General features: G+C 52.7%; 16 protein-coding genes across 16 annotated transcripts; 9 read left to right on the forward strand and 7 right to left on the reverse strand.

Annotated features, from left to right (window-relative positions):
• Positions 1 to 27: 27 nt before the first annotated feature.
• Positions 28 to 1,302, reverse strand: HPODL_02789 (CBL-interacting protein kinase 11; the record flags this gene model as incomplete). The annotated part of the gene is made up of 1 exon (XM_014077107.1): positions 28 to 1,302. One exon carries the CDS (start codon positions 1,300 to 1,302, stop codon positions 28 to 30), a length of 1,275 nt encoding a protein of 424 aa, XP_013932582.1.
• Positions 1,303 to 1,535: 233 nt separating this feature from the next.
• Positions 1,536 to 2,165, reverse strand: HPODL_02790 (putative secreted protein; the record flags this gene model as incomplete). Its single annotated transcript, XM_014077108.1, has 1 exon — positions 1,536 to 2,165. The coding sequence occupies one exon, from the start codon at positions 2,163 to 2,165 to the stop codon at positions 1,536 to 1,538; it is 630 nt and encodes a 209-aa protein (XP_013932583.1).
• Positions 2,166 to 2,288: 123 nt separating this feature from the next.
• Positions 2,289 to 3,233, forward strand: HPODL_02791 (NADPH-dependent alpha-keto amide reductase; the record flags this gene model as incomplete). The annotated part of the gene is made up of 1 exon (XM_014077109.1): positions 2,289 to 3,233. One exon carries the CDS (start codon positions 2,289 to 2,291, stop codon positions 3,231 to 3,233), a length of 945 nt encoding a protein of 314 aa, XP_013932584.1.
• Positions 3,234 to 3,606: 373 nt separating this feature from the next.
• Positions 3,607 to 5,220, forward strand: HPODL_02792 (External NADH-ubiquinone oxidoreductase 1, mitochondrial; the record flags this gene model as incomplete). The annotated part of the gene is made up of 1 exon (XM_014077110.1): positions 3,607 to 5,220. The coding sequence occupies one exon, from the start codon at positions 3,607 to 3,609 to the stop codon at positions 5,218 to 5,220; it is 1,614 nt and encodes a 537-aa protein (XP_013932585.1).
• A 53-nt stretch (positions 5,221 to 5,273) lies between these two features.
• HPODL_02793 (Protein dml1) lies at positions 5,274 to 6,629 on the reverse strand (the record flags this gene model as incomplete). The annotated part of the gene is made up of 1 exon (XM_014077111.1): positions 5,274 to 6,629. The coding sequence occupies one exon, from the start codon at positions 6,627 to 6,629 to the stop codon at positions 5,274 to 5,276; it is 1,356 nt and encodes a 451-aa protein (XP_013932586.1).
• Positions 6,630 to 6,703: 74 nt separating this feature from the next.
• HPODL_05344 (RRP14 Required for normal pre-rRNA Processing, Protein required for cell viability) lies at positions 6,704 to 7,940 on the forward strand (the record flags this gene model as incomplete). Its single annotated transcript, XM_014077112.1, has 2 exons — positions 6,704 to 6,724; positions 6,765 to 7,940. 2 exons carry the CDS (start codon positions 6,704 to 6,706, stop codon positions 7,938 to 7,940), a joined length of 1,197 nt encoding a protein of 398 aa, XP_013932587.1.
• Positions 7,941 to 8,216: 276 nt separating this feature from the next.
• On the forward strand, positions 8,217 to 10,352 carry HPODL_02794 (Glutamine--fructose-6-phosphate aminotransferase [isomerizing]; the record flags this gene model as incomplete). The annotated part of the gene is made up of 2 exons (XM_014077113.1): positions 8,217 to 8,221; positions 8,261 to 10,352. The coding sequence occupies 2 exons, from the start codon at positions 8,217 to 8,219 to the stop codon at positions 10,350 to 10,352; spliced, it is 2,097 nt and encodes a 698-aa protein (XP_013932588.1).
• An 85-nt stretch (positions 10,353 to 10,437) lies between these two features.
• HPODL_02795 (Arginine/alanine aminopeptidase, overproduction stimulates glycogen accumulation) lies at positions 10,438 to 12,945 on the forward strand (the record flags this gene model as incomplete). The annotated part of the gene is made up of 1 exon (XM_014077114.1): positions 10,438 to 12,945. One exon carries the CDS (start codon positions 10,438 to 10,440, stop codon positions 12,943 to 12,945), a length of 2,508 nt encoding a protein of 835 aa, XP_013932589.1.
• Positions 12,946 to 12,947: 2 nt separating this feature from the next.
• HPODL_02796 (uncharacterized protein) lies at positions 12,948 to 13,352 on the reverse strand (the record flags this gene model as incomplete). Its single annotated transcript, XM_014077115.1, has 1 exon — positions 12,948 to 13,352. The coding sequence occupies one exon, from the start codon at positions 13,350 to 13,352 to the stop codon at positions 12,948 to 12,950; it is 405 nt and encodes a 134-aa protein (XP_013932590.1).
• A 162-nt stretch (positions 13,353 to 13,514) lies between these two features.
• HPODL_02797 (serine-O-acetyltransferase cys2) lies at positions 13,515 to 15,014 on the forward strand (the record flags this gene model as incomplete). The annotated part of the gene is made up of 1 exon (XM_014077116.1): positions 13,515 to 15,014. The coding sequence occupies one exon, from the start codon at positions 13,515 to 13,517 to the stop codon at positions 15,012 to 15,014; it is 1,500 nt and encodes a 499-aa protein (XP_013932591.1).
• A 35-nt stretch (positions 15,015 to 15,049) lies between these two features.
• Positions 15,050 to 16,402, reverse strand: HPODL_02798 (UBX (ubiquitin regulatory X) domain-containing protein; the record flags this gene model as incomplete). The annotated part of the gene is made up of 1 exon (XM_014077117.1): positions 15,050 to 16,402. One exon carries the CDS (start codon positions 16,400 to 16,402, stop codon positions 15,050 to 15,052), a length of 1,353 nt encoding a protein of 450 aa, XP_013932592.1.
• A 72-nt stretch (positions 16,403 to 16,474) lies between these two features.
• Positions 16,475 to 17,323, reverse strand: HPODL_02799 (uncharacterized protein; the record flags this gene model as incomplete). The annotated part of the gene is made up of 1 exon (XM_014077118.1): positions 16,475 to 17,323. The coding sequence occupies one exon, from the start codon at positions 17,321 to 17,323 to the stop codon at positions 16,475 to 16,477; it is 849 nt and encodes a 282-aa protein (XP_013932593.1).
• A 150-nt stretch (positions 17,324 to 17,473) lies between these two features.
• On the forward strand, positions 17,474 to 17,935 carry HPODL_02800 (Small subunit of the clathrin-associated adaptor complex AP-1; the record flags this gene model as incomplete). Its single annotated transcript, XM_014077119.1, has 1 exon — positions 17,474 to 17,935. One exon carries the CDS (start codon positions 17,474 to 17,476, stop codon positions 17,933 to 17,935), a length of 462 nt encoding a protein of 153 aa, XP_013932594.1.
• Positions 17,936 to 18,097: 162 nt separating this feature from the next.
• On the forward strand, positions 18,098 to 18,829 carry HPODL_02801 (ATP synthase subunit 4, mitochondrial; the record flags this gene model as incomplete). Its single annotated transcript, XM_014077120.1, has 2 exons — positions 18,098 to 18,122; positions 18,159 to 18,829. 2 exons carry the CDS (start codon positions 18,098 to 18,100, stop codon positions 18,827 to 18,829), a joined length of 696 nt encoding a protein of 231 aa, XP_013932595.1.
• A 66-nt stretch (positions 18,830 to 18,895) lies between these two features.
• HPODL_05345 (uncharacterized protein) lies at positions 18,896 to 19,330 on the reverse strand (the record flags this gene model as incomplete). The annotated part of the gene is made up of 1 exon (XM_014077121.1): positions 18,896 to 19,330. One exon carries the CDS (start codon positions 19,328 to 19,330, stop codon positions 18,896 to 18,898), a length of 435 nt encoding a protein of 144 aa, XP_013932596.1.
• Positions 19,331 to 19,382: 52 nt separating this feature from the next.
• On the forward strand, positions 19,383 to 19,898 carry HPODL_02802 (Mediator of RNA polymerase II transcription subunit 8; the record flags this gene model as incomplete). Its single annotated transcript, XM_014077122.1, has 1 exon — positions 19,383 to 19,898. One exon carries the CDS (start codon positions 19,383 to 19,385, stop codon positions 19,896 to 19,898), a length of 516 nt encoding a protein of 171 aa, XP_013932597.1.
• Positions 19,899 to 19,912: the final 14 nt, after the last annotated feature.

Below are 19,912 nucleotides of genomic sequence, written 5' to 3' on the forward strand. Positions count from 1 at the left end.
TCGTCATTCATTAGCGTTAGATAGTCCTCACCTTGTATGCTTCATACCGCACATTTCATCAAACTCGTCGCACCAGGATCCAACCAACCCGTCGTTGGTCTCATACGAAAAAGTGAGCGAAGGAGGCGCCTGTGTATCGAAGATAGAGTAAGCTGTTCCGACGGAATCGGGAATGGGACGGATGTCCACAGCACGTAGCGGGGCGCCCACGTAAGAAGCCTGCTTCTGATCCTCCAACATCTCGACCCGGTACTCGGGCTCGGTATCGAACATGAAGAACTCGCCTCCCAAAACATCGTCGTCGCGCACAGATGCAACAGCCGGATCGGACTGAACGGCAAACTCCTGTTGACGTCTAGTAAGCTCCAGCTTGTACTCTTGGTCAAGGGTAAAGCCCTTGGTAGGGCCTTCTCTGTTGAGCAGCTCTAGACCACCGTCTAGATCTCTTTCAACCATAAAACACTCCACAATCGCCTTGAACGAGACCTGGTTAATGCTTGGGTAGTAGTCGTAAAGGAACTCCTTCGACTTGAGGAAGTTCACAAAGTTCACGTCGTTGGTGTCTGCTTTGCGGAACGGACACTTGCCGAACAACGTGAACAGCAACGTGATGGCCAGAGACCATGAGTCGGCACCTTTGGCGTCGTACCACTCGCCCTTCTGACGAAGAGCCTCTGGAGCCATGTATTTCTCCGTGCCCACGTTGAAGTCTCTGCATTTGCCTGCGTAAGTGGCAAGACCCCAATCACACAGCTTGATGCTGCCGTCTCTCATCAGCAAAACGTTCTCGGGCTTGATGTCCCTGTGATACACGCCACGGGAGTAGGCGTAACGCATAACATCAGCCAGCTGATTGACAAGACTCAGAAACATCTGCGGGTTGGTCTGGTACTCAACACCCAGAGGCGACTGTGTGTGGATGGCGTCGTACAGGTCGCCGCCCGGAACGTACTCCAGAACCAGGACAATGTACTTCTTGGTCTCAAAGCTCTCCAGGAGCTGGCAAACGTTCGGATGATACCCCAGCTTGCGCATGATGGAGATCTCGTGTCTGGCCATGAAGGAAATACCGGGGATCGTTTTTTTCAACGCCTTGACGGCCACCTTGGTGTTGTCCACCATGTTGAGCGCACACGTGACCTGACCGAACGACCCGTTCTGCAAGTTCGACAAGAACTTGTACTTGTTCTTGAGGTACGAGCCTTTCTCGTACGCAAGATATTCGTCCATGGTTGCCTGCAAGTCCTGCGACAGCAGCTTGAGCTGGGAGTCCACCTTGTCTGAGAGGACCGTCGATGTCATGTATATAAAGATGCCACTGATTCTATAAGGAAAATGGATGACAGAGTGTTATAAAAATGGAGATAGATAAGCCTTTATATCTGGAGGCGGGGGGTGGGTCACAAGTGACAAGGGCCATGCAGCCCATGTCCGGGTAACTCTGGGGTTATTTTTCTGAGTCACCCTTATCAGAAGGTTCCAGCACTTTTTGACGTGATAAGCCACAGTTCGGCAAAGGATGTGTGTATATTAGATTATAGAGGGTCACCTAGATAACCGATTGTGGCGAGCACGAACGCGGCTCCAGAGATGAGCGACGAGTACGAGTAGCCGAGCTTGAGCGATTGCAGTTTCGAGATCGTTTCTGTCTTGAGCTCGAGCTCCTGGAACTGCTCGTCCTCAGCCGGTTCCTCCCGGACGGCGTCGGACTCGGTTCCCAGGTCGTTGTAGACGCTGTTGTCGAGCGGCGACGTCAAATCGTCTGTTTTGCTGGTCTTGGCCGGCAGGGGGCCCAAGTCGCGTTTCTGCGGGGATTGGAAAATTTGGAGTTCCAGTGGCAAAACGCCGTAACAGTAGTAGGCTGCGCAGAGCGGTGCTCCCAGGGCGGCGTAGATCAGGTATGGGTGTTTGCCTGTGACAGGGGACCGTGTGTATGCCATCGTGAAGAGCACCGAGGCCGCGGTGCCAAAGACAGCGAGGATCGAGCGCACTTGCACGAGCAAGCAACGGAATCTTTTGCGCAGCTCTTGCGAGTCGAGGATGCTCAGCTTGGTGGAGCTAATCAGATCAGGCACGGCGTTATATGCTGCGAGGCCGAAGCTGGACGTGGCCAGGCCAAGCGAGCCAATGCCCACGAGTTTGACGATCTTGAGACAACTAACCATTTGTAATAAATAAACAAAAAACCCGTGCACGGAGCTAATCCAGTTATTTTTCTCTTGTGGCGCATCGGCTTCCACCACAAAGGCCGCTTATCAACACGTTGAAAATCTTATCCCTGTAATATTATGTCCACACCTTCGTTTACTCTCGCGCGGACCGGCGACAAGATCCCTGCCATTGCGTTTGGCAGCGGCACCAAGCACCAGAAAAAGAAGAAGGGCGACCCTGTCCTCAAGGACTCCGTCGACGAGTCGCTCGTCGACATCATCAAATTTGCGCTCACGGAGGGCAAATTCACCCACCTGGACACGGCAGAGGTGTACACGACCCGCATTGAGGTCGGTAAGGCGATTGCCGAGTCGGGAGTCCCCCGCAACAAGCTCTGGATCACCGACAAATGGAACCAGGGCTGGGGAGGCAGACACCGGTCGACGACTCCGTCGGGGCCATACGAGTCGCTGGTCAAGGGCCTGGAGCTCATGAAGATCGACTACGTGGACCTGTTTTTGATCCATGCGCCATTTTTCGGCGAAGACGCCAACGAGGTCACTGTCGAAGAGGCCTGGAGGCAGATGGAACGGCTGGTCGATGAGGGCAAGGCTAGAAACATCGGAGTGTCCAACTTCGATGTTCCGGTGCTGCAAAAAATCCTCGCTTTTTGCAAGTACAAGCCGCAGGTCAACCAGATAGAGTACAATCCTTATCTACAGGAGCAGTCGCCCGGGATTGTGGAGTTTTGCAAGCGGAACGAGATCTTGGTAGAGGCCTTTTCGCCGCTGACGCCGATCGTCCCAACGAAGGTCACGGAGGGACCTTTGGATCCGGTTTTGAAAGAGCTGGAGTCGAAGTACGGCGTCACTAACACGCTGCTGCTGCTGAGATGGGTGTACCAGACAGGCATTTTGCCGATCACTACGTCGACTAACAAGGAGCGGCTGAAGGACATTACGAAGGTGTGGGAGTTTGAGCTGGAGCCCAGCGATGTGGAGAAGATCTCTGCCGCGGGAAAAAAATTCCACTATAGAGGCTTTTTCCAAGACTACTTTGAGAAGTACGACCAGGCCAGATAAACACGGGGTGAAACCCCGCGGTTTCCGGAGATGCAGGTGCTGGTCGGAGTAGCCAAAACTGACATTACGTAAGCATCCCTAAGTTTTCCGACTCGGAATAGGTGGACCACAGTAGCTGGATTTTACCTTACAGCGAAAATAGCGGCCGTCCTATTGGCCCAAACGCATTTTAACGCACGCGCTCGCACCCCCATTAATCATTCGGCGTACCTCATACGTACGAACCGCATAACAAGAAACGTAGCCCCTCCTGTTTTGGGCAACCGGGCCTATTGTGTCCTATTGTCCGCAAATATCCACTCACGTTTCATGAAAAAAATTACCCTTGTATAAAAAAACAAACTTCCACCTGAACATTTTACTATCTTAGATTATGTTGGCAGCAAGACGGGCCGTGCGCCTCAACACTATCGCCACCAGAGCCTTCAGCTCGTCCGTCGTTGCGACCTCTGCCCAGCGCAAGTCTCTTTTCCACAAACTGTTCAGGATCCCTCTTGACGTTGGTGCCATCGGGACTGTTTTGGCCACCACCTGGATGGGTGCCTCCATCTACAGAGAGGCTAACCCCAGAAACCAGAAGCCCCAAACCGCCCTCACTGCTGCCGGAGCAGAGAAAAAGAGCATTGTGATTCTTGGGAGTGGATGGGGTGCCGCATCGATGCTCAAAGATCTCGATACTAGTTTGTACAATGTGACCGTTGTTTCTCCTAGAAGCTACTTTCTGTTCACGCCTCTGCTGCCTTCTGCGCCTACTGGAACCATCGAGGCCAGATCCATCGTCGAGCCAATCAGATCGATCGCCAAGAGAACTCCTGCAGAGGTGACTTACATCGAGGCCGACGCTACAGACGTCGACGTGACGAAAAATACTCTGAAAATTAAATTCCCCGAGTCCAACGCCGATGCAGAGGAGCTCGTCAAGGAGGTCAAGTACGACTACCTCGTCGTTGCTGTCGGTGCGCAGCCATCCACTTTCAACATTCCTGGCGTTGCCGAGCACGCTTGTTTCTTGAAAGAGCTGCCTGACGCGATCCAGGTTAGAAAGCGCTTCTTGGAGTGCGTTGAGAAGGCTTCGTTGTATCCTGAGGGAAGCGAAGAGAGAAAGAGATTGCTGCACTTTGTCGTTGTGGGAGGAGGCCCTACGGGTGTCGAGTTTGCTGGAGAACTCAAGGATTATGTGGACGAAGACCTCACTAAGTGGATGCCATCCATCGCCAAGGAGGTCCAGATCACCCTGATCGAGGCGCTCCCTAACGTGCTGAACTCGTTCTCCAAGAGCCTGTGGACGTACGCCCAAAAGACGTTTGCCGAGAACAACATCGAGCTCATCCTCAACACAGCCGTGAACAAAGTGACTGCCACCACAATCACCGCCTCCACGAAAAAGAAGGACGGTTCCGTGGAGCAAAAAGAGATCCCATACGGTATGCTTGTGTGGGCCGCTGGTATCCGCCCAGCCAATTTCACCAACCATCTGATCAGCAAGATCGAGGCCCAGGCCGGCGCCAGAAGAGGTCTGCTTGTCGACGAGAACCTCAAGGTCAAGGGCACCGAGAACGTGTATGCCATCGGTGACTGTGCCTTCACGGGCCACCCACCTACGGGACAGGTCGCCCACCAGGAGGGTCACTACCTTGCCTCCACGTTTGCCAAGATGGCCGCCATCGACGACTTGCAATCCGAGCTTGCCAGAGCCTCCAACTCCGACGAGAGAGCCAAGGTCCAGGCCAGACTCGACGCCGCTTTGGCCCAGATCAAGCCTTTCAAGTACAACCACCTCGGATCGTTGTCGTACGTGGGTGGAGAGAAGGCTGTTGCCGACTTGGTGTGGGGGTCCTTCTCCTCCACCTCTACCGGAGGTGCCTTCACCTACCTGATCTGGAGATCCTCGTACATCGCCATGTGCATCTCCGCCAGAATGAGAGCCTTGGTGGCTGCCGACTGGTTGAAGGTGTCCTTATTCGGTAGGGACTTGACTAACGAGTAGCTTAGTTGCAGCTTGCAGATAGACAGTATTCACTAATTATGTATCTATTGTACTCAATAGTCGTCATCCGACTCATACCCCCACACGTACTGCTCGCCCATAGTTTCGAGCTCGTTCTTGAGCTCCTCGCGCTCATCGCCTCGGTAGTGCCGTGACACCAGCGCGGCCATGTGTTTGAACCAGCTGCGCGGCGCGTTGGTGACTCCCAAGGTGCATAAACCAGGGGTGCGTCCCTCCTCTTCGCTAAAGGCTGCAGGAAAGCTGTCGAGACCGCTGTTGAATGCGACGGACGAACGGTACTCGACACAGTGTCTGGCCGAGGTGCCGTTGGTGACAAGACTGGAAAAGTCCACTTTGGTTGCTACCCCTCTTGTGATTGCCGTCTGGGCGAAAAAATGATCTCCCTTGTTTCCGTACGCCTGGCGGCAACTAAAAACATGGGGTGCAGCGGTTATGTCCCACACCACATTTTGGCCCCTCGTCGTGCTCAAGCCGTTCACAAAATCGGCTATCAGGAGCGCCGGCTTGGCGGCAAACAGACCGTTGACAAACTCCAGCGGGATGCACTGGAGAGATGAGACGTGCCATAGGTCTGCCGCATCCGCCCACTTGGGCAGCGGAGGCGTCGTGCTTAGCGGCAGGTATAGCGAGGAGTTGCGCATCAGCCCCACACTAGCGCGGATACGGCTTACTAGCCTTTCAAAACTCAGTCGCTCGGTGTCCCACGTGAGACTCCACGTGAGCACACTGGTCTTTGCATACTCGTCTCTTATGTCGGCCAGTAACTCGTCCGAGAACCCACCCCACGCTGAGTCCACTTCTGTGACTAGGTTCATGCCATTCACCAGATCGCATCTTTCTATCGTCTGTCGCAACGTCTCGTCGACAAAGTCCGGCTGGTTTTTATATTCCGCTGCCCCCACGTCATAACCTTCAAACTTTCTCTCTGGGTGCATCTTCAAAAATCCCGTCTGGCTCTTGTAATCGTATTCCCAGTTCCTGATACTTAAAAGCCCCCGTGGCTTATACAGCACCCTCGTAAAATCCGTCCAGTACCGCACTTTGTCCGTTTCCAGCACGCTTTTAGTGGGCTGTGCAGAATCCAGCAGTTCCTGGTACTTGTTTTTTTCCACACGCGGCTGCTCAACAACCTCGTAGCCCGTCTTATCGATGTCCTCAGCACCAAACTGTGCCAGGGCACCATACCCATTCTGGTACTCCCAATGGATGGTGCGTGGGTAAAACGTGTAACTGGAGCCCTCCGCCACAGGCTCCATGTGAACGTTGGGGTCGATCGGATTCTGCGCCAACGACGGCGCCAGGTACAGCTTGTCTTCCTGGAGGTTATTGAAATGCGTCACAATGTTGTTGGCGTGGGGGCCGACCGAGATCGTGATAACTTCGTGCATCTGTGCTCGAAATAAATGTGCGGCTCAAAAAAATTTAAATTATTTGAAAATTTTCAAGCTGTGTTTTAACCACGATGGGGAATAACTCTTTAGAGGTAAGTGTCTAGCCGCCCCACAATTCTCGCTAACGGTCAGGATCGTCTGAAAGAGCACGCCAATGCATTTGATGGGCTGCTGTCCTTGATTCCAGCAAAGTACTACTACGATGAGGACACGTCCAATCAGTGGCAGCAGAAGAAGCAAAGCAAGAGCCAGGCCAAAGAGAACAAGAAAGCCAAGCTGGATCCAGAGGCCACTAGAGACGTGAGTGCAAAGGAAGAGAAGGACAGACACGCTCTCGAGGCGAAGCCGGTGATAATACCGGGCAAGAAGCAGGAGTCCGTGCCAGCGGAGGAACCTGCGGCTGTGGAGGCTCAGGAGCCTGCAAGCACAACCACCGACACAGAACTGAAACTTGACGACGCTACGATAGTATTTGATGACGACGGCGACGGTGACATCGCACCGCCACCCCCACGTAAATCTAAACAGCAGCTCACCCCAGACAAGAAGAAGGAGAAAGCAGAGAACCTGGCAAAGCTGCGGGCGAAACTGGCCGAGAAAATCAACACATTGAAGGAGAAGCGCAAGGCACCAGGTACTAAGTTTGCCACGGTGACGTCTCGACAGCAGATTTTGGAGGAGAGGCGCAAAAAAGAGGCTCTCAGAAGACAGCAGAAAAAGACCAAGGAAGAGAAAGACGACGACGACGACGACAAGTCGAGCAGCGAGGACGAGGACATGGATGATAAAGAGGACAAGGAGGATGTGGTGATGTACAATAATATCGAGTTTAACGAGGGAGAAAGAGCCACGTCGGATCTGAGCGGGGTGCGCAAGGTGGGGCGTCGGAAGGGGCCATCGAACAACGACGTCAAGGCGCATCTGAAGAAGGCGGAGCAGGAGAAGGCGAAGCTGGCATCCATGGACAAAGAGCAGGCACAGGCTGCGGAGGAGAAGCACAAGTGGAATAAGGCCCTTGCGGGTGCTCAGGGGATTAAAGTGAAGGACGACGTGAAGCTCTTGAAAAAGGCCCTCAAGCGCAAGGAGGCCAAGAAGAGGAAGAGTGAGCGCGAGTGGGGGGAGCGCAAGCAGTTTGTGGCAGACCAGATCAAGGCCAAGCAGGACAGAAGGGAGGAGAACCTGCGGATCCGGCGCGAAAACAAGGGCAAGAGCCGCAAGCACCAGACCAAACAGCTGCGCTCGTTCAAAGGCGCGACGCGGGCCCCGAAAAGAGCTGGCTTCGAGGGCAAAATAAAGAGAAAGAGCTAAGAAAGAGCCAAATTGTATAGGCACAAAACAAGAGATTTCTCTGCGATTCGTGTGCGCACTAATTCTACATGGGGCAACACGTAAACAAGTCTTCAGACAAAAAAAAGTTAAAATAATCTTTTGTTTCATTCCAGAGATAGGACAAATTTCAGCGTTCTAAGAGCATTGATCAGCTGACAAAAGTGCTTCTTTCGGCGGTTTAGAGTCTGTGAATTCTATCCATATAGATCCCGGATATATTCTTTGGCGCCTAGTTATATTCGCTTTTGATAAACCATGTGGTAAGTACCAAGCACTTAACAAGAGTTCTAACAGCGCAGTGGCATTTTCGGCTACGCCAACTACAACGTCGGCAAATCCAGAGGCCAGATCATCGACACGCTGGTCGAAGGGCTTTCCAAGCTCGAGTATAGAGGCTACGACTCGGCGGGCATTGGTATCGATGGTGAGAAGGAGTTCGACGAGTCCACCTCCGCCAAGGAGATTGCCGTGTACAAGCAGGTTGGCAAGGTTGCGAACCTCAAGGACGAGATTAAGTCGCAGAACCTGAACACTTCGGAGACGTTTGCCAATCATGTGGGTATCGCTCACACCAGATGGGCCACCCACGGAGGTGTCACTCAGACAAACTGCCATCCACAGCCCTCCGACGATAGAAACGAGTTCATTGTGGTCCACAACGGTATTATCACCAATTATAGAGAGCTCAAGACGTTCCTGAAGAGCAAGGGCCATACCTTCAGATCGGACACCGACACCGAAGTTATCGCCAAGCTGTTCAAATACTATTTCGACAAGGACAACGACCTAGAATTTTACCAGCTAGCCAAGGAGGTCCTGTACCAGCTGCAAGGTTCCTATGGTCTGATGGTCAAGTCGATCCACTATCCTAATGAATTGGTGGCCACCAGAAAGGGTTCTCCGCTGTTGATTGGTGTCAAGAGCGAGCAGAAGCTCAAGGTGGATTTTGTGGACGTCGAGTTCATTTCTGACCCTGCCACAACAACCCAGGGCACCAACGGATCCAGCTACTCTAACTCATTCCTGACTCTGCCTACTAATAGCGAAATGACACTGAGAAAATCCGAGTCGAGAGCTATCTTGCCGGACTACAACAAACCAATCGAGTTCTTTGTGTCTTCGGACGCCTCGTCGGTCATTGAGCACACTAAAAAGGTGCTGTTCTTGGAAGACGACGACATTGCCCACATTGACAACGGAGAATTGCATATCCATAGAGCGGCCAAGGCAGCAGGAATGTCTACCACCAGACCGGTCCACACTTTGGAGATGCAACTGGCAGAGATCATGAGAGGCGGATATGACCATTTCATGCTGAAAGAGATTTTTGAGCAACCAGATTCCACTTTCAACACCATGAGAGGTAGAATCGATTTCAAGAACAAAAGCATTACGCTTGGAGGTATCAAGGAGTTTCTGACCAGCATTAGACGTTCAAGAAGGTTCCAGATGATTGCTTGCGGAACTTCCTACCATTCGTGCTTGGCTGTGAGGTCTTTATTCGAAGAGCTGACAGAGGTGCCAGTTTCCGTGGATCTAGCCTCTGACTTCCTCGACAGATCTCCGCCTATTTTCAGAGACGATACTTGCATCTTTGTTTCTCAGTCTGGCGAGACGGCAGATTCTATGATGGCTCTCAAGAGATGCCGTGCTGCCGGTGCCCTTACCGTTGGTGTGGTCAACTCTGTTGGTTCGAGCATTTCCAGAGAAACTGACTGCGGTGTCCACATAAACGCTGGTCCTGAGATTGGCGTGGCTTCCACCAAAGCCTACACCTCTCAGTACATTGCACTGGTCATGCTTGCCCTGCAGATTTCCAACCATGTGATCACTAATGCCAAGCGCCACCAGGAGATTATCAAGGGACTGGAAGAGATCCCTACCCAGATCGAGAAGATTCTACAACAAAGCAAGAAAATCAAGGAGATCTCCGAGAAGTATCTGCACAACAAGCAGTCGATCTTGGTTGTTGGCCGAGGCTACCAATATGCCTCTGCTTTGGAAGGTGCTTTGAAGATCAAAGAAATTTCTTACATTCATTCAGAAGGTATTCAGGCAGGAGAATTGAAGCATGGAGTCTTGGCTCTTGTTGACGACAAGCTGCCGATTGTGGCATTTGCTACGCAGGACTCGTTTTCCGCGAAACTGAACTCTGCCATCCAACAGATCACAGCCAGAGATGGCCGTCCAATAATTATTGCAACCGAGGGAGACAAGCTTATAGACCGTTCGAAGGCCTCGGCTGTGATTGAGGTTCCAAAGTCTGTGGACTGCTTGCAAGGGCTGTTGAACATCATTCCTGTGCAGCTGATGAGCTACTACTTGTCTGTTGCTGCCGGCAACAATCCCGATCGCCCAAGGAACCTTGCCAAGTCGGTCACTGTTGAGTGATTTCAGCCGTGTCGTCGAAAAGCTTGTGTCTGCTTTGTTTTCTATTTTCACTTAATAAAATACCCTGCCATAAAAAAATGTAGATATGCAATTTCTGTCTGGGCTAGCGTTTTTCAGAGTTAGACCATTATTATTTTCCAGACGCCTATCAATGCATTATCCAGACACGTCTTTCCACCATGGATTGCCAGAGACAATCAAACCTGTGAGCTATGATGTTCGTATCTCCAACATTGATGTTGCCAAGAAGACATTTCATGGACTTTGTAAGATTGATTTCCATGCTCAGGACACCGTCAAGTCTGTGATCCTGAATCAGAAATTGTTGCAAATAGGCAAAGCTGCTGCCAGCTCCAACGACAAGGTCATTGTTCTTTTGGACACCGTTGCCAACAACAAAGACGAGACTGTGGAGTTCAAATTTGCAGAGCCATTGAAACCCGGCCCGTTGAGTCTATCCATTGAGTACACCGGCCCAATTCGCACAGACATGGGAGGCTTTTACGACTCGAGCTATAAGGAGGGCGACAAACTGCACACCTTGCTGTGCACGCAGTTTGAGTCGACAGACGCACGGTCTGCTTTCCCTTGTAGCGACGAACCTGCGTTCAAGGCAACGTTCAGACTAAGTTTGACAATAGACAGCCAGTACGACGCGCTTTCCAATATGCCAGTCGATAAGATTGAGCCACACGGTCTGACGAAAACGGTCACATTTTTGCCTTCGCCAAAAATGTCCACCTACCTGGTAGCATGGTGTATTGGCAAGTTTGAATATGTGGAGTCCAATTTGAACGGATTGCCAATTCGCGTTTATACGGTTCCTGGACAGTCGCAGAACGGCAAGTATGCGCTATCGGTGGCGGAAAAAGCTGTTGATTATCTTTCCAAAGTGTTTGACATTGCTTATCCGCTGCCAAAGCTGGACCTGATCGCCGTACCTGCCTTTGGAGCCAACGCGATGGAGAACTGGGGTCTCGTTCTTTTCAGGGCCACCGCGCTGCTGTTCGACCCAGAGAAATCGGATCTGGCGTACAAATCCAAGGTGGCATACGTTGTTTCGCACGAGATCGCCCACTCGTGGTTCGGCAACTATTGTACAATGAATTGGTGGTCAGATCTCTGGCTCAACGAATCGTTTGCAACCTATATTGGCTGGCTCTGCGTCGACAACATGCATCCCGAGTGGGACGTGTTCACAGACTTTGTGTCGTCTTCTGTTCAGGCGGCCTTGGACCTGGACTCTCTAACCAGCTCGCATCCAGTGGAGGTCCAGGTTCTGAATGGACGCGACATTGACCAAATATTCGACTATATTTCGTATCTGAAGGGAGGTTCTGTCGTGCGCATGGTTGCTGAGAGCGTTGGTGTTGATTTGTTTCTGAGCGCTGTCTCCAAATATTTGAAAGAGCACAGTTTCGGCAACGCCCGCTCCGACGATCTCTGGGATGCTGTCAGCGCTACCACCGGCAAGGACATTACGAAGTTGGTTGCTCCTTGGATAAGAGCCGTTGGTTTCCCATATCTGCACGCCAAACTAGCAGGTGACCAGGTCACAATCACGCAGCAGAGATTTCTGCTTGCTGGGAAGTCTGACGACACAACCTGGTGGATTCCCGAGCTCAACATGACGGAGAAAAGCAAGACGGTCCCTCTGGAGCAGTTCACAAAGCTCAACAAGTCCACCACGGGCTTCTATCGTGTTGTTTATGATCCGGCACTCTTCGACCGCATTTTGGTTGATTTGAACGCCAGAGATAAGATCGGACTTGTGGCAGACACGTTTGCCGCAGCCCAGGCCGGCCTCAGCTCGACGAAGACTTGCTTAGAGCTCGTGGAGCGGTTCAAAGACGAAGAAGAGTACGCTGTGTGGGCAGAGATCGCCAAACGGCTGGGTGCTCTGAAGAGACTTTACTTTGGCTCGGCAAAGCTGGACTCTCTTGTCAAATTCAGCAAGCAGGTGTACGAGCCAATTCTGAAGAAACTGATGGAGAAAAAAGGGCTCAGCTTTCAAGAATCAAAGTTGCGTTCCCTGGTGTTTGAGCAATGCGGACTATCTCAGTCCTCGCTTGCCTTGGAATACGCTCGCTCTACCTCAGATCCTTCTTTGCGCCGCGCCAAGCTCACCACTCTACTGGCGTCCAAGGAATGCACCCGCGAAGAGCTTTTGCAGGTGATCGAGGAGGTGAAAACCCCGTCTTCTGTTGACGCGCGTGAGATCGCGCTCTTTGCCCTTGGATCCGTGAGCAACAAGGCGTACTTGGATGATATCTTTGCCCTCTTCTTCACCGAGTCTCTTCCTGAGATGGACTACATCTTTCTTTGCGGCTCGCTGAGTTCGAACCCCGTGGCCCAAGGACCTTTCTGGAACTTCTTCAAGGCCAACTTCGACCGGTTCCACAAGGAGACGTCGATCTGGACTCTAGACAGAGTGCTCAGAAACTTCCTGCCAAACTTTGGCTCCGAAACACTCTATGCCGACGCCAAGTCGTTTTTTGCCGGGAAAGACCTGACCGGCTTCGACAAAGGAGTGAGCCAGTCGCTAGAGGCCATCGACGTCAACGTGAAATGGGCCAGACAGAGTGATTTATAATGCTAATATTTCTCCGAGTCTATGCTCTCGAATACAGAGCTCTCGCAAAACTCAAACACGTCCGAGTCCTCGTTCTTGATCTCTTGTGGCTTTCCTTGTATTTCTCCTTCCCAGTACGGCGATGACGGATACAGGTACTCTGCGGTGAGCGTTGTGTCATCTTCGGTAGGTAGCATGATATTGCTGCTGCGGGACGAAAGGAACGTGGGCATCTCGAATTTGGAGTTCTGACAGATCGCCTCCAGGATGTCTGCTGTGCACCGCGAAGGCGTTTTCTCGGTGGATCTCTTCTTTGGAGCAGCATACGTGGATAGTTGAAGAATGTAGGTGTCAGGAGCTTTGCGAAAGAAGAGCTTACCGATCCTTTCAGGAACGGCATACTCCTTTAGCGAAGCACTGTAATCCATTTTGCGTCTCTTTGCGTATCCCCTTTTGGTGCCCTTTTTCCCTATTTTTTTTTATTTTTTAAATTAATTTTTTTTCCTGCATTTCCCGGTCACGTGAAAGCACATAAGCAAAAGCTTGCTGCTACCAGACAAACAGATTCTTTCAATTATTCTTCCCATCCCATGAGCCAGCGTCTGTTCTCTGTGGGATTTGCAAGACACTTCTCGCGGTGTGTCGTGGCATCCAAGCCGCGTGCCAGCGCCGCCCGTGCGGCCGCTATGTCAACCCCCAATCCCAGACCGTCGAATCCACAGTTGTCATTCCCCTGTCTTGAGAAACTCGAGCAGAGGTCGCAATCCTTGGTGGAAAACGGGCCGGAGCCAGCGTACGCGAAAATCACCGAGGACAAGGTGGACATTTTCCGCTCCACGGACCCCATTTTCCTTGACTACGGCGGATACCTGCCGCAATTCCAGGTCGCCTACGAGACCTGGGGAACGCTGAACTCCAACCGTTCGAACGCCATTCTGCTGCAGACCGGTCTGTCTGCCTCGTCGCACGCCCATTCGACCGCGAAAAACCCGGCCAAGGGCTGGTGGGAGAACTTTATTGGTCCTGGCAAGTATCTCGACACCGACAAGTACTTTGTGATCTGCACCAACGTGATTGGTGGATGTTTTGGCTCGACAGGACCGTCTTCGACCGACCCATCCGACGGCCAGGTGTACGCCACGCGGTTTCCGATCATTTCTGTGAACGATATGGTGCGGGCGCAGCATCGGCTCGTGAAACAGCATTTTAAAATCGACCGGCTGCACGCCGTGATGGGCTCGTCCATGGGAGGAATGCAGTGTCTCGCATACGCTCACGAGTTCACCGACGAGGTCGCCAAGGTGGTGAGCATCTCTGGATGTGCCCGTTCGCACCCCTACTCGATTGCGATGCGCCATTGCCAGCGACAAGTCCTGATGACCGACCCGAACTGGAATAAAGGTTTTTACTACGGTTCGCTGCCTCCCCACACGGGAATGAAGCTGGCCCGCGAGATCGCCACGATCACGTACCGGTCTGGTCCCGAGTGGGAGTCGCGGTTCGGCGTCGAACGGGCCGACCCGTCGAAACAGCCTGCCCTGTGTCCGGACTTTTTAATCGAGACGTATTTGGACCACGCTGGAGAAAAATGGTGTTTGGAATACGACCCAAACTCGTTCCTGTACATCTCCAAGGCGATGGACCTGTTTGACATGTCGCTGTCTGCGCGGACGAAGGCTGCCAGGAGCCGTCAGCAGACCGAGGCGCGGTATAACGGCGAGTATGTGCCGGATTCAGAGCTCGAGTACAAGCCAGTGGACCAGTGCTCGTTCGACGAGCCGATGCGCGAGAACAAGCGCACGCGAAGAATGACGCCTGAGGAGGCTGCCGAGGACTTGAAACGCGGATTGGCGAAGCTGGCTGCCAAGGAGGTGCTTGTTATTGGCGTCGAGTCCGATATTCTGTTCCCTGCGTGGCAGCAACGCGAGATGGCCGATCTGCTGCGACAAGGCGCCCGCGAACGCGGTGGCGACGGGTCCAACATCCGCCACGTCGAGCTGAGCAAGGAAGACAGCTTCTACGGCCACGACACCTTCCTGCTTGCGCTCGACCACATTGGCGGGCCAGTCAGCGATTTTTTAGAAAATTAAATTAACGAAGCTACGACTCCTATATCTCTTTCGTCTCATTCCTCCACCTCCAGTAGCAGCGATGCATTGCGAAGACCGCACTGCTGAACGGTCTGGTCGAGCTTGTCGATCAGGTTTTCGCGCTGCATCGTCAGATGGAACGGTTTATTGTCTATGCCAAAATAGTACTTGACAAACTGGAACACACGCAACACGGGGTCCTGCAGCGCAAACTTCTTCACCACACGGCGTCCGTCGCCGGACCGGATCTGGATGCGCGTCACGTCGGTGCCCTCCGGGTCCGGCACGTCCACGGCCTCAATCACCGGCTCGTCGCTCTCCAGCTCCAATGGCCGCTCTTTCGTGCCTTCGCCGTTGTCCAGGTCCACAATGTCCACACTGTCCTGCTGCCGCGCCGCGTCAGGGTTCAACGAGTGCTCCATAGCCATCTTGATCTGCTGCTCCTCGCTCAAACTGCTCACGTCCGGCCGCACGCTGTGCTGCACTATCGGGTTCTTTTTGTTCTTGTCCAGCGAGAACCGGTCCATAAAGTCCACCACCTGCTCCACCCACACGTGAAAATTGGGCACGCCGCTCCACATCTTGAGTCGTTCGCCCGTCATCGGGTCCAAGATCGCAATGTGCGGATACTCTGAAAACGGATACATGTTGATGTAGTACTCGCCATTTGGCGAGTCATGGTGGTACTGCAGAAAGATAAAGTTCTCCCGCACTATCTCTTTGATCTCTGTGTTCGACCAGAAGTCTCTGTTGAGACACTGGCATCGGAAGTCGGTCATGTCCTGGATGTTGACCAAAATCCATTTTTTCTCCTGTCGCGCCACCACCTTCGCGCCGTCCAGGTCTAGTTTCTGAATAATGTCCCAGGGCGGCCGGAATATGTTCGCGAGCCGTCTCTGTGTGCTTGTGCGGAACTCTCTGCGTCTGCGAGCGCGTCGGTTGTTCTGCTGACGGATCGAGTCGTCGTCGTCGTCCAGCATCTGGAACTCGTCGTCGTCGCCATCTTCATCGTCCAAATCCACGACTTCCACGCCGTCCTCGTCGTCCCCGTCGTCCAATTGGTTGAAAATCCCCACTTGGGTCCGTCCAAACATGCCCCTATGTGGGTCTACCGCGGTGTAGTCCGACACAAGTTGGTCATGCACAGGCTCCAGCGGCCGTCTCACGCCCTCATCCGCGCTCTCGGGCTCTGCGTACATCTCCTGCTGCAGTCTGCCCGCCACCTCGGCGTCGTCACCTGGCCTGCTTGGCCCAACGCCCGTCCCGTGCTCGAAATACAGAGTCACCGCGGTATCTAAGTCGCCGCCGGCCATCTCTAAAAAGCTCTGCGCCACCCCAACATCGTCCGTGCTGGTGATCTCCAAAAACAAAGGAACTAAGCTGTCCATGGAGCAAGGGCAAAAGATCTGTATTTAATTATTAGACAATATTTTTTTTCGAGATTATATAATCCAGATTCGTCAGGATTTGTCGTCGCCGTATACCTGGGCGATGTCGGCCAGATTTATGAGCGAGCTGGAGCGTTTTTTGCGCGACTTGAGCTCGTTTTCGGGCACCGCGCACGCGCCCGACGATTCGCCCGTCTGCACCGGATACTCGGCGTTCAGCTCGTCGATGTTCGCCTGGATCTGCTGCTGCAACGCTTCCCTGTTCTCCAACAGGGCGGTTCTGTACTGGCTGTGCACGATCTCAATGTTGGTGTCAGTCTCGCGGTCGATCGCCTCCAACCGATGCGCCGTCAGCGCTGCGATCTGGTTCAAAAGCTTCATCTTGTCTGCGTAACTGGTTGCGAAGTAGTTGTAGAAAAGATCCGGGTCACACGCCGGCGACTCCACCACAGGCCGATTCTCAAACCCATCTGCGTTTAAAACACCCATCTGTCGCTGTAGATACACGAAATCCTCCTTGGTGGAGCTGATGGCATCGTCGATCTTCTCGACGAGCTGGTCGATGTTGGCTATTCGGGCCGCCGCAAATTGCCTTGCCAGCGTCTCGTACTCCTTGGCTACCTGCGACTTGAGCTCCTTCACGTGGGCATCGTCCATCGACGGCAGGTTGATGTTGTGATTTTGCAACTGGGTGTGCAGGTCCGGTTCCTGGAATCTATCGGCCATGTTTTCGCGGAAAAGCGGGTGTAAATGGTCCTCGCTTTCTTGTTTCACCGGGAGTGACTCGGTGCTGGACGCCCTGTCCGAGCCCTGGCGCTCCTCGGCAGGAGTTTCGTACTCCTTGTGTTTTTCACGGAGCAGCCGCAGCAGCTCTGCTCGGTCGGCACCTGTGGCCATAACGTAGCTCACAAACTGGTCCATGGACGCGTTGCTATGTTCGGGGTTATGTGATGCAAATTTGACAACTCCAACAGCGGCGGAAATCACGGCAACAGCGGTGTTGGTGCGTGCTATGAAGTTATTTTTTGCCTGCTATTTATTTTATTTTATTTTATTTTTATATATCCCCCCATGGCCGTTAAATACCTTATTCTGCTGTCCAAGCAGGGCAAAGTCAGACTCTCAAAATGGTACATTGCTGTCAGCCAGAAGGAGAAACAACGGATCATAAGGGAATTGACCGCCATCATCCCGTTGCGCAAACCAAAGATGTGCAACGTGCTCGAACACAAGGACTCGAAACTTGTATACCGCAGATACGCCAGTCTGTTTTTCATCGCGTGCGTCGAGAACGACGACAACGAACTCATTACGCTCGACCTCATCCAGCGCTACGTCGAAATCATGGACAAGGCATACGGCAGCGTGTGCGAGCTCGACATCATCTTCAACTTCCAGGTGGCGTATCACGTGATCGACGAGCTCGTGATCGACGGCGTGATACAGGAGAGCAGCGCGTCGGAGGTGCTGAAGCGGGTGAACCAGCAGGACCAGCAGGAACTGGACGAGTTTATGGACGCCACGTACGCATAGTGGTGCGAGCGTATAGAGGTAGGTAAATGATGGAATGCGTACGAATTACCTGTAGCCTGTGTACGGGTGTGTGTGGTTTTCCGCGCTCGTGTTATGTGCCCGCTTAATTCTGACCAACGAAATTTAGCCAAATTTTTCTAAAACAACTGTACCGAAAACACCATGTTGGCAAGACTAGCAGCTAGAGGTAGGTTTTCGCGCGCGCCATTGACTAACAATTCAGCTTCCGCAAGACCAATGGCCACGATCGGCCACAGAGCCGTCGGCATCAGATGTCTGTCGACCCCTGTTGACCCTAAGACCAAGGCCAACGCTCTGATTGACTCGCTTCCAGGCAACTCGTTCCTGTCTAAGACGGGTATTCTGGCCACCACTGCCGCCGCCTCTGTTTACGCCATTTCGTCCGAGTTGTATGTTGTCAACGACGAGTCTATCTTGCTCGTGACTTTCCTTGGGTTCATTGCACTGATTTCCAAAGCCGTGGCTCCACTGTACGGAGAAATGGCCAAAAACAGAACCGACCACGTTGTTGGCCTGTTGAACCAGGCCAGAGCAGACCACGTGAATGCGGTCAAGACCAGAATTGACCAGGTTTCCAACTTGAAGGACGTTGTTTCCACCACCAAGGCTCTTTTCGAGATGTCCAAGGAGACCGCTGCTCTGGAGGCAGAGGCCTTTGAGTTGAAGCAGAAAGTCGCCGTTGCGTCCGAGGCCAAGTCTGTTTTGGACTCGTGGGTCAGATACGAGGCTCAAGTTAGACAGCACGAACAAGAACAACTGGCATCGACTGTTATTTCCAAGGTGCAATCCGAGCTGCAGAACGCCAAATTCCAGGACAAGGTTCTTGCCCAGGCTGTCGAGGAGGTGGAGAAGCTTTTTGCTAAGGAGAAATAAGCAGATAGAACTACAATTCTTAGAATGACATTCATCATATTGAACTATTCGTCTATTTGTACACTGTTATCGTCGTAGCACCGTGGGGACGAGCTGAGTACGTTTTTCGCCCGCCTCGTACGCCCCCACCTGGTGGATGTGCCAAAACCGCGGTCTTTCCTCCTGAGGAAGCGGATACTTGAGCTGGACATTGCCCGGCACTTTCGACTCGCCTTTCTGTTCCAGCCCGCCCGGCGGCGTGATTCCTGCCGGATTGAGCTCTTCATCGTAGTAGAGCGAATTTTTGAACAGCTTGATGTCCCTCTTCGGCCGCTCTTCCGGCTCGTCCTTGGTTTCCTGGGCCTGCCAGTAGCTGAGGTCTGCTCTGAGTTTTTCTATGTACTTGCGGTCGGAGATCGTCTTGTTAGTGCGCGCATCCAGATTCCGTATTCGGCGCTCGAGGTTCGCGCGCTTGCCGTACCTCTCAACGAGCTGCTCTAATTTCGACAGTTTTTTAGCCATAAGATTAAATAAATAGATTTAGTCGAAATAATTAGAGTATTTTAATTTCCTCATGTCTCTCAATTTTAACGACGTTCCCGTGCAAAATTTAGAGCAGCTGCGGCCGCGTCTCACACAGCTCACACATTCCCTTCGCAAGCTGGAGGACAGCATGGCGGCAAGCGCGACTCTGCCGAACTGGTCGAACCTCCAAAACCAGTACAACGTGATCCTGTCGCAGCTGACGTCCTTCAGCCGGACAATGGACCTCAACAAGGATGTTCTCAAACACACCAATGTCTATCCAAACACAGAATTTGACACAACACAATTCGAGGGCCTTCTGACCACGCTTCTGCGCAAAAAACACCTGCCCGAGGTGGCAGAGTGGATAGAGAACAACATGACCGACGTTTCGCGCGAAGACCTGGCCAAGGACGACCAGGTCGCTGCAGAGTACCTGAAACTGTCGGAAGAGCTGCTGGGCGAGTTCTCGTTCGACGACAACACGCCGCTCGAAGGATCCGACAAGCCAGAGACACCGGGGGTGGACGTATACAAGTACATGTTTGGCGGCGGTGCCAAGTAGCGAGCGATAATACA

This window comes from Ogataea parapolymorpha, chromosome VII, assembly GCF_000187245.1.
Source record: "Ogataea parapolymorpha DL-1 chromosome VII, whole genome shotgun sequence".
Lineage (NCBI taxonomy): Eukaryota > Fungi > Ascomycota > Pichiomycetes > Pichiales > Pichiaceae > Ogataea > Ogataea parapolymorpha.